The 15687-nt window shown below is 37.4% G+C and overlaps 2 protein-coding genes across 3 annotated transcripts; both read left to right on the top strand.

Annotated features, from left to right (window-relative positions):
- Nucleotides 1–1370: 1370 nt before the first annotated feature.
- Nucleotides 1371–6645, top strand: LOC143450271 (isoaspartyl peptidase/L-asparaginase-like). The gene is made up of 7 exons (XM_076950748.1): nt 1371–3684; nt 4411–4493; nt 4646–4788; nt 5058–5221; nt 5294–5442; nt 5676–5756; nt 5990–6645. Exons 1-7 carry the CDS (start codon nt 3536–3538, stop codon nt 6220–6222), a joined length of 1002 nt encoding a protein of 333 aa, XP_076806863.1. The 5' UTR covers nt 1371–3535; the 3' UTR covers nt 6223–6645.
- A 3988-nt stretch (nt 6646–10633) lies between these two features.
- Nucleotides 10634–15531, top strand: LOC143450424 (isoaspartyl peptidase/L-asparaginase-like). Of its 2 annotated transcripts, none has more exons than XM_076950960.1 (9): nt 10634–10852; nt 11197–11339; nt 11660–11820; nt 12053–12201; nt 12482–12562; nt 12765–13987; nt 14261–14358; nt 14456–14586; nt 15194–15531. In XM_076950960.1, exons 2-6 carry the CDS (start codon nt 11235–11237, stop codon nt 12995–12997), a joined length of 729 nt encoding a protein of 242 aa, XP_076807075.1. In that variant the 5' UTR covers nt 10634–10852; nt 11197–11234; the 3' UTR covers nt 12998–13987; nt 14261–14358; nt 14456–14586; nt 15194–15531. The 2 variants fall into 2 exon arrangements, with proteins under 2 accessions (XP_076807075.1, XP_076807076.1); XM_076950961.1 differs by lacking the exon at nt 10634–10852 and adding an exon at nt 11022–11086.
- Nucleotides 15532–15687: the final 156 nt, after the last annotated feature.

The raw sequence follows: 15687 nt of genomic DNA, 5'->3' as shown, positions 1-15687 counted from the left end.
GTTGGCTGGTGTTCTTAGAACTGCGATTAATAAGGAGACTGGCGTAGCCTGTCATTACGTGACCACCGACCAGTAGCAAAACTCATTCCAGTTTTCAGTGAAGAAGTGATCATTTTTCCGTAAACTAATTTCGCTATACAAATATCATTTATAGATTACTATCGACCAAAATTATCAACAAAAGCTTCATATTTTGTTGTAGTTTCATCGTTTTTGCCAATAAGGCAACAAGTTAATTGGCAGTATGGGCTACTAACCAAAGCGTTGGTTAGTTCTCTGACGTCACCTTTGGCACAACTTTCGCACTCTTGGGAGTAAGTGAATGAACATTTTCCTAATAATAATATTTGCAGATTCAGATATGCAGAAATGCAGTAAATCAGAGTTAGTATAGTCCATAGTTATGGATGGTATAAAGGTCTAAGCCAGTATTTCTCAAACTGTGTGCCGCGAATTTTTCTTTTTTTTTGTCAGTGCACCGCAAGCTGAAAAAGTTTGAGAATCTCTGGTCAAAGCCAATAGTATTATCACTTCAGTCAGCCTTTTTGTCTGACAGACAAAAATCTTCGACAATTTCAAGTGGTTACACTTGATGAGTTTGTTGATCATTATCGATCATTGCAACTGCCACTTATCAAATAACACATCCCCCAATGCTCATTATTATTGGTGAAATGTTAACTTTAAAACACAAAGAGAGGAAACGTGATTATGACGGATTCCATCCCGGATATGTTTCATTCAAGCACCATTCCGCGCTTATTTCTAATACTTCTGCATATTTTCAAGTACAATGTCTTAGAAAATACTAATGTGTATATTTCTAAGAAACGTGCTTATTTTTGTCTTATTTTTTAAGGCAGAGCTTCCTACTTTGGACATTTCGATCCCTTTAATGTACCATTTTGTGCCAAAGAGGTACCAAAACTGAGACCATGCAAATAGTTTCTCGTTTCTTTTTTCTTTTTTTTAGGAACATTAATTGCCTTCTCATGTGGTGCACTCTTTAAGGTAGTGTTCTTCTTTCGTTTCGTAGTCGTCTTTATTTTTGGGTACAGACCGATGGCAATCCTGTCTAAGAGTCTAACTAGTAATAAGAAACGGTTTAACAGTAACAAACACTTTGGAATCGTTACGCTTACAGCACGTACAGTATAAGTTTTCTTAGAGTTATGCGCATTAACGCTTGTCTGGGCAGTAACAAATAGCAGGCCTATGCTAGAACAGGGCTTTAGAAACATTTCCTCCCTTAGTGTTTGGCGCGGTTGGGTGTGGGCCCGGATTCTCGCTTGTGATTGGTTGCGTGACGCCCACTCGCTGGTGACACTCCACTAGATCTGAATGTTCACGTATGTTGTGGTATTACGATAAAAATAAATGTTACTCAGTGTGGCCGTTCGTGGAGAAATTAACACTCTGTGGTCGACCCTAGTAAAAAGGAAACAAATATACAGGGCAGCTTAAACTTAAGCTGCAAGCTATGAGCTTACACAGGTCACTGCTATTTATAGGTGTTTCTGATTGTCAGTGTGAGACGTAGGTCACCCAACAGCGACAAAGATATCTGTTGTAATTAAGTAGCCTTTACATTACGGCGCTGTGCGTCGAGTTTCAACATCAAGTAGCGTTTGTTTGTGTATTATACTTTGGCAAGCAAAACCTGTCTTCAATTGAAGGAAACGGTGTAAATCTAAACGCGTTAAAAAGTCAGATCAACCATTTCAATCGTCAGTCAAGCGTGAAAGCGCGCTTTTGCATTATAACCCACGTGTTTTATCGAAATCTAAACTCTTAAAGGGCGAATAAAAAGAAAATATTACCTTTACTTTTCAAAGGTAACAGGGCAAGGGGTTTGGAACCGTTAGTTTGTCTCAACTATCTTGCTGGTTATACCACAGTTCGTTGAATGCTGAAGGTCTTATCGATTTTAACTACTTCGCGAATCAAGGTCATACATCTGTTAAAGGGCAGTGTAGGCAGCAAATGGAAGGATTTACTGCGATAGCCGTTAACTAAGCTTCAACCGGTTCCATAGAAAAGTGAAAGTACATTATTTTAGGGCGAAGCGTTGTGGACGTTTCGGTTTTAAAATGCCAACACAGCCCATAGAAATGTTTCGTTGCTACGATACTGTTCGAGACACAGTCAAGTGAATCGTGATATAATTGTTAAATACACTCGTGGTATATTTTCCCTATAAATGTTGGCTATGCGGTTACCGTGTTCATAGTTAGCTTAATTCGGCAAACGGAAACAATTACAATACATAGTGCGTTTGCAGTGTTTATTCATAACGCTACGACATTACTGAACATATGATATACGTTTTCATGGAGGCATAGGTTCGTCACGTACATATTTCTACAATCATGCATAGTTGCGTCATTTTAAAATGCGCCCATAAGAACGCAGTAGGTAATAATGAGGCTGCGAGTGTTTCAAAGGAGACAATCGTATTATACGCTTGAAGCGATTTTTCCGGTTAACCTAAATGACTACAAAGTTATTGCAAGCTGTATTATTTTAATCCATAACCCAAATCCACCACACAGCTGGCTTATTTCTAACACCTAATTTGACCCAAATAACTTAACTCGAAATACTTCCCAACTTATACTCTCTCTTTGGCCTCCACGTGACGTAAAAATCTCTCCCAAAAATTGATTAAATTGAATAGTCGGAATTGGGTTCAAAATTCGTAAGCCTTGTAAGTGTCGTTTTCGGTTGAGCATTTTTCGTTTAATGATGTTCTCAAAACCCTCCAGTGTCGAATTTTAGAGGGGTAGCCTGCTAGCATATCATTAAGCGTTCTACATAGTTTTTAGCATTGCAACGAAACTCTTGTATCACAGTTATTAGCGGGCTGTTATACTTAGTTACTGTATAATATCTGTACTAGCCTATCGGTACTCTGAGATCATGTAAACATGGTGGTTGATTCATTTTCTCGTTGGGCCCTTCCACTTCATGGAGAAGTGATTTGCTCTCTGATTGTTTCAGAGACAGCGCGTGAAGACACGATCGCGAAACGGTAAAAGACCGCGGTTTGCAGCGAAGTAAAACCGTGTTTTATCCCTAGCGGTGCCGGCGTTGAACTACCCCTGGGCAAGGCATTAACGACCCTTGCTGGTTTTCAGCGGACCTGGTAAACAGTTCTGAGCAGAATTACATGACCAGTAAATAAGAATTACTCGTATCGGAAAATATACGCAGCGCTTGGTAACCGAGCTTCGAGCAGTAAAGAACCATGGTGGGGTTTAAGCCGTGAAAAACTTTCTCCAGTCCGCCGATAAAGAATCCGATACCATGATTATTGGAGCATTATTGTAGGAAATATCGAAGGGAAGCAACAGATGGCAGTTTTGTATATACGTAGCGTTTTGGGCTCGGTCTTACCATCGCATGATATTATATAGTATATACTGTAGTGAGCGTTCTCATACGTTTCTTCCAATCATACCACGGGTATTTTGTTTTCGGTTGCATGCGCTGAATTTCTGCCTTCATAACCTTAGAATAAGAAAAGAAACGAAATATGATAACCAACGGTAATAGCTCATCAAATGATCCTGATTTTATCTGTGATCCGGTGATTGTCGTCCATGGAGGAGCTTGGAAGATTCCCAGTGATATTCATGAACATTCGGCTCTGGGCGTAAGGGATGCAGCTGTTACCGGTCACAGGTCAGTAACAGCTTGCAGTTGTTAACTTAGGTCGTGTTTGCTACTTTACAAGGGCAATCCCCGGAAGTGATAGTCAGCAATGTGTAAACAACTGGTGTTGGTGTTGCCATGGGAATTGAAAATCTGTGTCACAGTTTTTTACGACTTGAAGGTTAAGTGTTGCCTAATTATTTGGATGATTATAATTTTCGAGATTGCAGAATCACAGTGCTTGTACTTTTTTGACCGATTGCTAAATAAACGAGGGAAAAGTTTCCTGTTTGCAACATTTTCTTACGTATTTAGCAATTGATAGCGTATTTAGCTGCTATGTACGTACGTCATTTCCCGCGAGTAATGACGAATGCTGCACTGAAACGAGTAACCACGCATAATACGCGATATGGAATCATCCAGAAACAGCTTAACTGTTGATATGTTGTCACTTTTACTCAATATAGATTCACAGTCTAATATTTTGTTATGAACGTTCCCGGATTTAATGTCTAATGTTCACTTTAAGTTACCACGGTCAAAATATTTTGCAAAAGTTTTACACAAAACAACGTATTATGTATAGTAGAGGTTTCAATGGTCATAATAATACTATGTAAGATGAATTTAATTTAATCAATACTTAATACATTTTCTTCAATTCAATGCTTAACTTGGCAAATTCACATTTTTGAATTTTGAAAGCGGTTTGGCCTACTCGCATAACGCCTATAGGTGTTACTTTATACGCAGAGTACTGAAGAATGGAGGCAGTTGCATTGATGCTGTTGTAAAAGCAGTGGAAGCCTTGGAAGACAACCCCTACTTTGATGCAGGTATGTAATAGGCCTACATGTAAGTTGTAATATTTCAGAACAACTCATACATAGGAAAATGTAACTTAAAATTTAGCCTGAAGCCTCGGATGCTTTATAAATGTCTATAGATTAATCGTTTTTTTGTCAAAGTTAACGATCATGTTGTTCAGGTCATGGATCGGTCTTGAACGAAGCGGGCGAGGTCGAAATGCACGCACTTGTAATGCGCGGGGACACATGCGACATGGGAGGCTGTTTGTGCATCAAACACGTCAAGAATCCTGTAAAAGCAGCAAGGCTTATCCTAGATGAGGTAACATAATTGCTATGAGGCTGATATATTTGTAACCAGTTAGTTAAGATCACGTTGAAAACAAGCATAAAGTTTTTTATCCCTAGTTTACCACTTTGCTTTATTACCTGCAGTCATGATAACCGACTGACTGACATCCGCTACACTCTATTGTTGTTCGCTGTGAGTCTGTTTGTTACAACTTACGACCAATTGCGGTTTAGGAAAAACTACGAATTCCACTCTAGATGATTGTTTACTTAACGAAACTCTTTTTTCTTAATTACAAGAGTCATCATTGCCTTTTGAGCGGAGAAGCGGCCCTGACACTTGCAAGGCAGCATGGTCTGGAGGAACGACCGCTAGAGTATTTCATCACAGACGAAAGCCGCAAAGAGATGAAAGATTACAAGAATTATTCTGCGTCCATCCACGAACTCTTTGATAGCCAGGAGTGAGTCAATTATGTCTTTGGCATCTTAGCATTGGTCGAATTGCATTTTAGTAACACTTTTCACATGTGCAGTGGACATGATACTGTAGGTGCAGTGGCGCTTGATTGCCATGGTAATTTGGCATGTGCGACATCTACCGGCGGAATAAATGCGCAAAAAGTAGGAAGAATTTCGGACTCGCCGATCGGTGGCAGTGGTGGTTTTGCTGACAACAATTCAAGTAATCAGATAAATCTTGCCGCTGTAGTATCAGTTGGCCGTTTACTGTCTTTAGACTATAGTGTTGTAGAATAAATTATTTTGAACAAGGATAAACGTTTCTTCAGTTGAACGAATGCATGAACCAAAACAGTAGAAAACATTTTATTCGTCAGACATTTGTATTGCTTTGGTTCTTGCGTTCATTGTACGTATGAGTCACAACATGTTGCTCTTAATAAATGTCGTTTCTAGTTGCTGTTTCAACGACTGGCCACGGCGAGTCGATTATGAAAGTCAACCTAGCACGAATGATCAGCATGTACGTTGAACACGGTAAGTCAATGATCTAGGACAACTATGAAGAAATTTCACTTAAGATGAAAAAAAAGCTATTGCTTCCTCATTTGACAAAAATCGTCGTTGAAAGTCTCGTTCTGACTTCGCAAAGACCCTGCTGTGTATGTTCAGTCGAATTGAATTTTATTTAACATGTTAACAGATGTGTGCATTTAGTGCGGTTGCTTTTTCACTTCATGGCAATAAATCTTAACGACTTTTCTTCTAAGGAATGTCACCTCAGCAAGCGACAATGAAGTCTTTGAACCACATGAAGGCGCGAGTTGGCGGAAGCGGTGGCGCAATATCCGTAGACGGCAGTGGGCGCGTCGGAGTCCATTTTACAACACAAAATATGTCATGGGCTAGGGTTGGTGGCAAGTTTCAGAACGAAACAACCTACAGCAACGATTGTGTTCAGTTCGGGACAGACTGCACGAATTTTCGCACAGAGAAAATATGATCAGTTTGATCGTAAACTTTGCGACTGTTTAACCCTGCAATTGCCTTTTGCTTGGTTTTTGTTGGCACCCCCCTCTTTCTCTGGCAATGTTATCGTATTAAGCTGTTCACTGTGATGGAATACCAACTTATCGGCACACTTAACCCCTTCACCAGGATGTAAATTTTAGGCTTCGTACATTCGGCGATTTGTGTGTGTCTGTTTACACAATTGTCTTCACGCGTAGCTTCAAATGCTATCTAATCTTGTTAAAATAGAATAAGTTTATTATTTTCTTGTCCCGTGTTTGGGAATAGCATTAGCAAAAATGTTGGACTATATGATGTTTATAATGTGCTCTGTAGTTTTTCACAAAATGTTTTGTGGATTTCGGTATAGCATTAGTTGTTTTTCCTGCGTAATAAAATGTGTTTGTATGCGGTCTGTAACTTAGTACACTTGAGTGCTACAGATTTACGGTAAATTGCCTCAATAGAAACACTTTTCATGCTTAAAATCTTCCATAGAAAAGAAAAATCTCAAAGGAATATGTCTCTGAAGCCAATCATAATTTTAACGAAAAAAGCAAAAGCTTATTTTAGCAGTAAAATTATTCTGTAGAAACAACTGATCTCTGCACAGCACAGGTCACGTTACTGGTTATGGAACACACTGATTCCATTGTCTCCCAAGTCGTGACGTTATGTTTGTGTATCAACCATTTACTGCGCGTTTATTGCATAATGTCATACTTGTCATAAGATCATTCTCAGTTCACGATATAATTGTTACCCATCAATCGAAGAATAATTGATTGACAATGTGATTGGTAAACATGTTTATCTGCACGATCGACCTCGCGATAACCGCATCGTCATATTCAAAATAGCCATGTTTTATCGAACATTCTCTTGTTAGAATTAACACTGAGCCTGTGAGTCCAAAAATCCGAAGCATTTCCTGTAGTGATAAGCGCATTGTCCCTTACGATTAAATTCTGTTTCTTTAATTCGCTCCTTCAGTGTGTTCCGTTTGCATGCTGTAGTTTTGATGAGAGAGAGATAATACGCGACTTTGAAAACAATCTTTCTAAGTGATCTTGTAACGTTGAGAGATGCATTTTAACTGCAGTCGGGTTCTTAAAACCCTTTTCTCTGAATAACTCTAATGTTGTCGTAATTCTTATGTTTGTCCAAAAATAAGCTTAGTAATGAACAACTTTAAAAGTCGAATTAATCAGATTCTCTGTGTTTTGTATCAAATCTACTCAACTGAAGTTTAGAGAATTTCTATAGATAGGATCCGAGCCGGATTAAGACCATAATGGGCCTGGGGCTAAAAAGTATCAAGAGGCCTATACAGATTTCTTCTCTATTATTTGTTATAAATAAAATGCATACCGAACGGGTATTCCCCCAAACATGTAACTAAATTATTATTTTTTAAATATTTCATCAACACATTAATAAGGCAAATATAAGCTCTATCTCTATTATTGGTTTAGGAATTTGAATTGCGACTGCGCATCAGGGAAATTATCTGCCATCGCAATTTTTTTCATTGTTTCTTCATCAATTGGAATCTACTAATTACATTATTGCTGGACGACATAACAAAAACCAATTAAGGTATTGATTTGCTAAATGTCTGGTATGTTGCTCAGCAGTCTACTTTAGAGTGAGCGCTTATGCAGAATTTTTTTCTACAGTTTAGTTCTAGTATTAGCAGATTAGCTGTTCCGTTAATTCGATGTGGTGCGCAATATAGTTTAACTCCATTGTGCTGCGCGCTACAGATGAAACTATAAGCCAAGTTTGTTTTTACAAAAAAACAAGTTATGTTATAGAATTTACTAAGCTTATTCATTAAGGTTTTATTAAGTTGATCGCTACTCATTCGGTTAAACGTGATGTAAGGATGGGCCTGATACCATACGCAGATTGGTGCTTATGCCAATCTTCTGCAGGCACGATAGCAAAGAGCAATGGGTAGAGCAATCATTAATGAAATACCCGATCGATCAGAAAACACACGCTCTGTAGCAAGGTCCCGAAAACGTAAGACTGTTCGCTTCGTAGTGATCAGTGAATTGTCGCCGAATTTATGTCTTACAAAAAACTGCTTTTAGTCCAAAAGAGACAAAAGTAGGTAGGCAAGAATAAATAAATCGAAGACACTAAAACACCAGCAAAAAAATTACCATTGTAAAGTTTTAAAAGTCTTTTTCAAGTCTTTTACGATCTTCATTTTCGTTACAAAATTAATGTCAAAGTTTTGAAAATTGCGGTTCCTTTTTTACTTGTAAGCAAACACCTGACAAGTAACATAACCGATGCTGGTCAATAGCTTGTAATAAATTAAGCGAGCCAAGGCAAAGCAAGCTATGTGAGGAATCAAAATACAGCAGTCAATTATTTTTTTTTGCTTGGGACAAAAGTTTGTATCTCAGCAATGAATCCCAATGTATCAAGCAATGTATCCCAGTTACATCCATATGTTCTACTAACATAAGATTATTATTCGTCTAACTTTAAATTGTTTTCATACTTTATATATGTACAATCTTATACGTGTATGCACAATCTTTATGCTAAGAGTTCCCAACTAAGAGCTAATCTTTTAGAGGGTGCGAAACTTAGGGAATGGTATAGAGCAGGGGTGGCCAAACTGCGGCTCTCGAGCCGCATGCGGCTCTTTGAGCCTTTGATTGCGGCTCTTTGATGAATTAGCATTGTTGAATTAGACATGCATTTTCCCGGTCTAGACGAGTTGTTTGATCAGATTATGAAACAATGCGTTCTATCACATGTAGTAATAATGGACTCATTGTTAGTAATAATTAAAATACACTCCAAAAAGTACATTATTGTACAGAAGTGTGCTAACTTGTACACTGTAGTTAAGTAAACTGTCAGATTGAAGCTGTACGTCAGGGCTGACCTAGTTTTAAGTCTTGGTTACGGTTATACTAATAATTGCAAAAAGAGTTGGTGAAGCCCAGGTGGAGACTCATAGTATCACCACGCAGCACTAATGTTTATCAACAGCTACACTTCGTTGTGAGTGAATAAATTCGTGTTTTTTATTGTGTTTGTGTTGTGGCTCTTTTAAAACTGGAATTTGTTATATGCGGCTCGAGCATGAAGCAGGTCTGGCCACCCCTGGTATAGAGGATCTCAAAGTATTTAATTTCTGTTGGTTAAAAGCTGTATTTCATGAAAGCAAAAGGATGTGATCACACATCAAATGTTTTCTTGGGAAGCGAGGAATAGAATATGGCGGGAAATATCTCCTGCTTAAAACGGAAACGGATGGATTGTATGACAGTGCAAAGCATCGTACCATGCGAAATATAGTGGATTACTTTTACATTGCTTACTCTCAGCAACCGTACGCTTTGTATGTAGTGAACGTGTTATACCACTTATCACGTTGCGAGCATTTTGTTCTCTCTTTTGTAAGCTGATTTTTGCAATCGAATATGACAAACAACGTCAATGACTCATCGAATAACTCAGATTTCATCTGTGAGCCGGTGATTTTGGTCCAGGGAGGAGCTCGAACAATTGCGAAAGCTTTTCTTGAAAAATCCGCTCTAGGAGTAAGAGATGCCGCTCTCGATGGCTACAGATGAAAAACTACTGTAAAATAAAACTTTATAATTAAGCATCTGGTATATAGTCTATAGTCGTGGTTCCCAACCTGGGGTCTGCAAGTTATACGTTAATTCCTCATAAATAGCTTATAAGTAACAGTTTTGTTGGGGGTTCTGGAGAAAGGAATTATTGCAGCTATAAAGCCACAAGTAGGAGAAGGTTTGAAACCACTGATTTGTAGCTCTGGTATAGTCTAACATATAACTAATTGGCCTAGTTCCCGCAAAGGTAGTATATCTCGCAATGGGCCAACAAGAAAATGTAGAGATGTCAGAGCAGGACCAATTTGTTCATGCTTCATTTAGAGAAGAAGATAATAGCCGTCCGAATTTTATTATGAAAATACTTTTTAAACCCACGGCTGAATTAGCCTATCACGGTCAGTAATTTCTTTCTTCTTTTTAAAAATTTTGTCGGAGAATCCAGTGATTGGCTGAACAAATTTAGGTTGATTTGCTTTGTGCAATGAGATTTGTTTTTCAACAGAAGGTTAAGCAAGTAGTCAAGAATGTATGAACAATGTAACTGTCCGGAAACATATCTCATAGCTGCAAATATATTGCAACTATAAGATAAAAATAACTTGCTGTAAGGGTCAACTTACTTACTTACTTACTTACTTACTGTAACTTACTCAAAAAGTCTTCTAAAAATTAGCGAAAATAATTAATCAATGTATAGTATATATTCTATAAACACCATTCCAATTAATTTGAATTTACACTCATCAACCATCATACTTTTACTGTATATATGTCATCCTATGCTATACTTTATTATATTGTTATTATGCACTTTACATCATACTTTTGCGACCGTTTACTTTTTCAATTTGTTCGTGGGCTTGTGTTCAGCAATTTCTAGCTTCAATTTCCGATATTAAACTATCGTAAACAACTTGCTCTTGTGCAGAGTGCTTAAGAATGGCGGCAGCTGCATTGACGCTGTTGTGAAGGCGGTGCAAGCTTTGGAGGACAATCCCTACTTTAACGCAGGCATGTTATAACATCATATCATGTAACATGTACCAGCAACAGATAATCTGAAAAAAAAAGATATTTTGCTTCAATTTCAATATAACCTGAACAAAGAAATGTAGAACACAAACAAGTGATGATGTTTCTGGAAACGCATTCGACAAACTCCAATCTTTAACTAATTACCATAATGGCCTTTGTCGGTTCCATGCTGTTGTTTAATGTTTTGGCAACACGATTAGGAAACGTTTAGTTAGTAATAAATTGGTTCAAACTTTTGATAGAAAAAGTTTTGCTGGTTTTAAATACCCCGAAAAGTTGAAGTTTCCAGTTTAATATTCGATGGAGATCATGTTGTTCAGGTCATGGATCGGTCATAAACGAAGCGGGCGAGGTCGAAATGCACGCACTTGTAATGCGCGGGGACACATGCGACATGGGAGGCTGTTTGTGCGTCAAACACGTCAAGAATCCTGTAAAAGCAGCAAGGCTTATCCTTGATGAGGTAATGGTAAGAAGCTACAGTAGCATTCATGTAAGAAGCTTGTTAGGCAATATCAGCTATTTAGAGAAAATAGTTGTATCAAGCAGGCTATGGTATAGACTATAGAGTATAGACGCATGATAGTTTTTGTCGAAAGCAACGATAAATTTATTAGTTGTCTCTATAATGAACTGTTTATGTTTAAGCTTGTTAACAAATTGATTTTAGCGTCATTGTACTTTTTACCTTTGTTAATCTAACGCTATAAAATTTAAAACTTGTAAGAATTATTATGTTTCTATCATCGCTTGCTCAACAACAATGTTTTTATCAACTTCAAGAGTGATTATTGCCTTTTGAGTGCCGAAGCAACCTTGCAAGTTGCAAGGCAACATGGTCTAGAAGAACGACCACTGGAATATTTTATAACCGATGTTAGCAGGCAAAAAAAGAAAAATTATGAAGATTCGAGGTCAATTCAAAAAGACTTTGACAAGAGAGGGTGAGTCGCTTTTTTCTTTCCACATTGTCACAACTAAAATAACCCGCCGATTTATTTCGACGGTGTCATGATAAAGTAGTTCTGGTCAATCTAATTTTGCCAGTTTTGTTCCGGTAAACGTGGTAAATAGACCTATATCGAAGGTGTTTGGGAAAAAATGATTTTATGAAGTTATTAATTAAATGGTATTGATTTGAAAAAGAAATTACCCGGCCAATGTTGCTTATATTAGTGAACATGACACTGTTGGGGCCGTGGCACTTGATTGCCTTGGCAATTTGGCTTGTGCGACATCTACCGGTGGAAGGAATGTGCCGATGGTGGGAAGAGTTTCGGATTCGTCAATTTGTGGTAGTGGAGGATTTGCTGACAATAACTCCGGTAACGGAATTTATGTTTCCGCCAAAATTTAATTTTCTCATTAACTATAACATTAAGCTAAACCGAAAAAATCGTTGGCAAAATTGTGTCACAGTAATGATTTTCTATGACATACAAGCATGCAGAGATGACAAATTTTCGTTTTTGCGCTATTTCTGTTTTTAAAACCTTCTTAAAATCAATCAGGCTTCCTTAAAATCTCCTCTTGGCTCACCGGTTTGAAAGCATTGGTCTAGGTCAATGTCAAAGTGGTTCCAATTTTATTAAATTTTGTTTCTAGTTGCTGTTTCAACGACTGGCGACGGCGAGGCGATCATGAAAGTCAACCTAGCACGAATGATCAGCATGTACGTTGAGCAAGGTGAGTTGACAAACTGATGTTTTAAAAACTTAGCCACTCGATTGTGAGCATCATGACAAAGAAATGAAGTTATCAAAATTTAGTTCAACTGGATCCAGTTTTAACCTGGTAAATTGCTCGGTGCCTTTTGTTGCCTGCTGGGATAAGGAGTGAATTTTAGCACTCTACGGAGAGCTCTTTCTCAAATTACATTACTTTGAAGGAATGTCACCTCAGCAAGCGACAATGAAGTCTTTAAACCACATGAAGGCACGAGTTGGCGGAAGCGGTGGCGCAATATCCGTAGACGGCAGTGGGCGCGTCGGAGTCCATTTTACAACACAAAATATGTCATGGGCTAGGGTTGGTGGCAAGTTTCAGAACGAAACAACCTACAGCAACGATTGTGTTCAGTTCGGAACAGACTGCACAAACATTTGCACAGAAAAAATATGATAAACTTTATCGTAAACGCAGCGAATGCTTAATTGTGATGACTGGTTTATTCACTTGGTTAAGCTTCTGTGAAAAAAATTCAAACATGCGCTTTTGAACCATTGCTTTTGAGCTTATCCTATTGGAGTAAGCCACTTATAATTTACAGTGGGCCAATCCTATTGCAAAAGATTTAGTGTAGTTAAGTAGCTTTCAATAATTTCAATATGAAAAACTTACACATTGTTTGAATAAGTTACTGCACCTTTTAGAAACAAATCACATAGTCCTATTTAAATCATATAGAGAAAGTGAATAACTATGGACGCAATACTTTTAAATTATATTGCACTGCAATACGTTAGGGAAAACATACTTTATAGCTGACAACAGATCTAGCTGATTTCTATACACACAAGGTGATTCACCCGATATCCGGTCTTAAGATATTAGTTATTACGCAGCAATCACATTTCATTCGTAGCCTATTTAGTCCTATTACGTCATACATTTCATTGTGCTCAAGTGACGTATTGCACGTTTATTTACCAAGTAGTGTCAGCCTATTATGTTCAGGCGTATGGAAAAGTGAGTAAACTCAGCAGGTAGGACACGGTAAAATAAGGAAGCCACGGATCGCATTGTCAGGCAGGTTTCAAAGCAGTGTAGGCCTAACTAAATATATCTTAGGCTAAGTGTTTGACTGTAACGATTGATGTGTAGCACGCAGCAAGACTATGGTGTACCAAAATCTTCTGTTGTTGTAGGTTGTAGACAGTAGACAGTAGCCCATATTATAAGAAAAAGGGTCGAATCGTCTTTAAAACTGGTAGTAGCCTTAATTGAAAGCAGTTTACCATTTGTTGATTTAGCGACGCAATTTTAATTTGGTTTTATTGTCCTTGTTTGACAAGTATCAATATTTTTCTACTTTTTACTGAATAACCTTTGTAATGGAAAAGTGGATCTGGACAATAGGACTACTGATTATTATCGGACAAAACTTGGCTTGTAAGTCATTGTATCTTTAATAACTTGCTATGATTTTAATTCTACATCTATAGTTATAATTTGACAAAAGAAGTAAGTAGAAGGTAATACGTAATAGACAAAAAGACTTATTGATGGCACTCGAGCCTCTATTATACTATTTTCGAGACTATGAAACTGTTAAGATATAAAATTTCCGTCAAACCTTTTGTAAAAAACTGAGTTTTTTACTAATTGCACTTTTTCACTTATAAACAAAAATATACCGGTTAATTTATTTTTACGAAATTCTAGACGGGTTTGACTATGATTTGAAATGCGAAACTTCCCCCACAATTTGTGACGACATCGAAGTTCCTGCACGTATCAATTACGTAAACGGAACATTTTGGGTGCGTGTTTCAACCTGGTCGTTAATTTTGCCAACGCATGTTGTCAATGACATAGTTTCGTTTAAGTGAGTAGTAACATGTGGGTTTTATCTTCCAGAAAGGATGCATTTGCCGCGAATTACAGTGCGCTTGCTCAAGAGAATACATGCCCGTTTGCGACCAATACGGGTTCAAGCATTCAAACCCGTGTGTGATGTGCGCCCATTTTGGAATGAACAAAGAGAATGGGTGGGGTATAACTTGAATCAAGATGTTCTTTGATATAACTTACCAAATATAAAACAGCTTATAACTCACTACTCGTGATTGGGTCGTTACGAGATTGTGTGATCATTTTCGTGTAAAATCAGACAGTCATGTACACATATTGCTAATAGGAATTTAAACGCAAATGTAGGTAACTTTATTATTTTAGCCTTTTTTTCGCTAATGATCGTACTACACGAGATGAACTTTTCGTGTGTTTTTAAAATCACCCCATAGGCTTAATTTTGTTAATCATTATCATATAGATACTGATTGTGACAAATCAAATTTTTGTAGTAGTTTGTCAGTAACCAGTATTGTTAAGTTCTTTTATGGTGTCGTCCATACCATTGCCACAAATGCAAACGAGTTTGTTTGCCGCAGGAATATCTCATATAACAAACTTACCAGTATATTTTATTCTTTCAAAGTTACAGCTACAGTATATAGCTTCAAATGACTCGACTTTAATTTATTACTTTATATCTCACTGTTTATTTGCATATACCGTAGTTGCCTATAGCAAAGAATGTTTACAGTATAGTAATGCGCAATTGGTTTGAAGCTAACACTACTGCTGTTTGTTCAGATTGGAAGATTTGGTGTTTGCTGGCTTCCCAGATGAACTCGGAGACTGCCCACCGCCATATTAGGAATATACTTTTATTCTATTTCATGTAAATCGCTTTTATTGCCCGTTGTTTATTTGTACGACAAACAACACTGCCTATCAGGATGGAGTGAAATATTGTTTACAATATTTTTACTCATATATGCAGTGATTCAACTGAATTTGTTGGATGTTCTTTTATCTGTTTTTGTCTATAACCTTTTTCTTTTATTTGAAGAATGCAGCAAACCTGTGGAAAATGTATAGAAATTAAATTGTATGTGTAAATAACGAAAAAATAAAAATGTCTGCCACAACTTCTGAATTTCAGTGGAAGGTATTTATGGAATTTTAAAGCAATTGCTTGTCCAGGAAATCAAACATACCTAAATGCTTGTCAAAAGACAAATGTTGGAGTTTGTAAAGCATTTACAAAATAAACAACAAAATCAAAACGTTATCATGCTATTTTA

The sequence above is a fragment of the Clavelina lepadiformis genome, chromosome 3 (genome assembly GCF_947623445.1).
Source record: "Clavelina lepadiformis chromosome 3, kaClaLepa1.1, whole genome shotgun sequence".
In the NCBI taxonomy this organism is placed as follows: Eukaryota; Metazoa; Chordata; class Ascidiacea; order Aplousobranchia; family Clavelinidae; genus Clavelina; species Clavelina lepadiformis.
The sequence above is the reverse complement of the archived record's forward strand: the minus strand, read 5'-3'. Positions and strand labels throughout refer to the sequence as shown.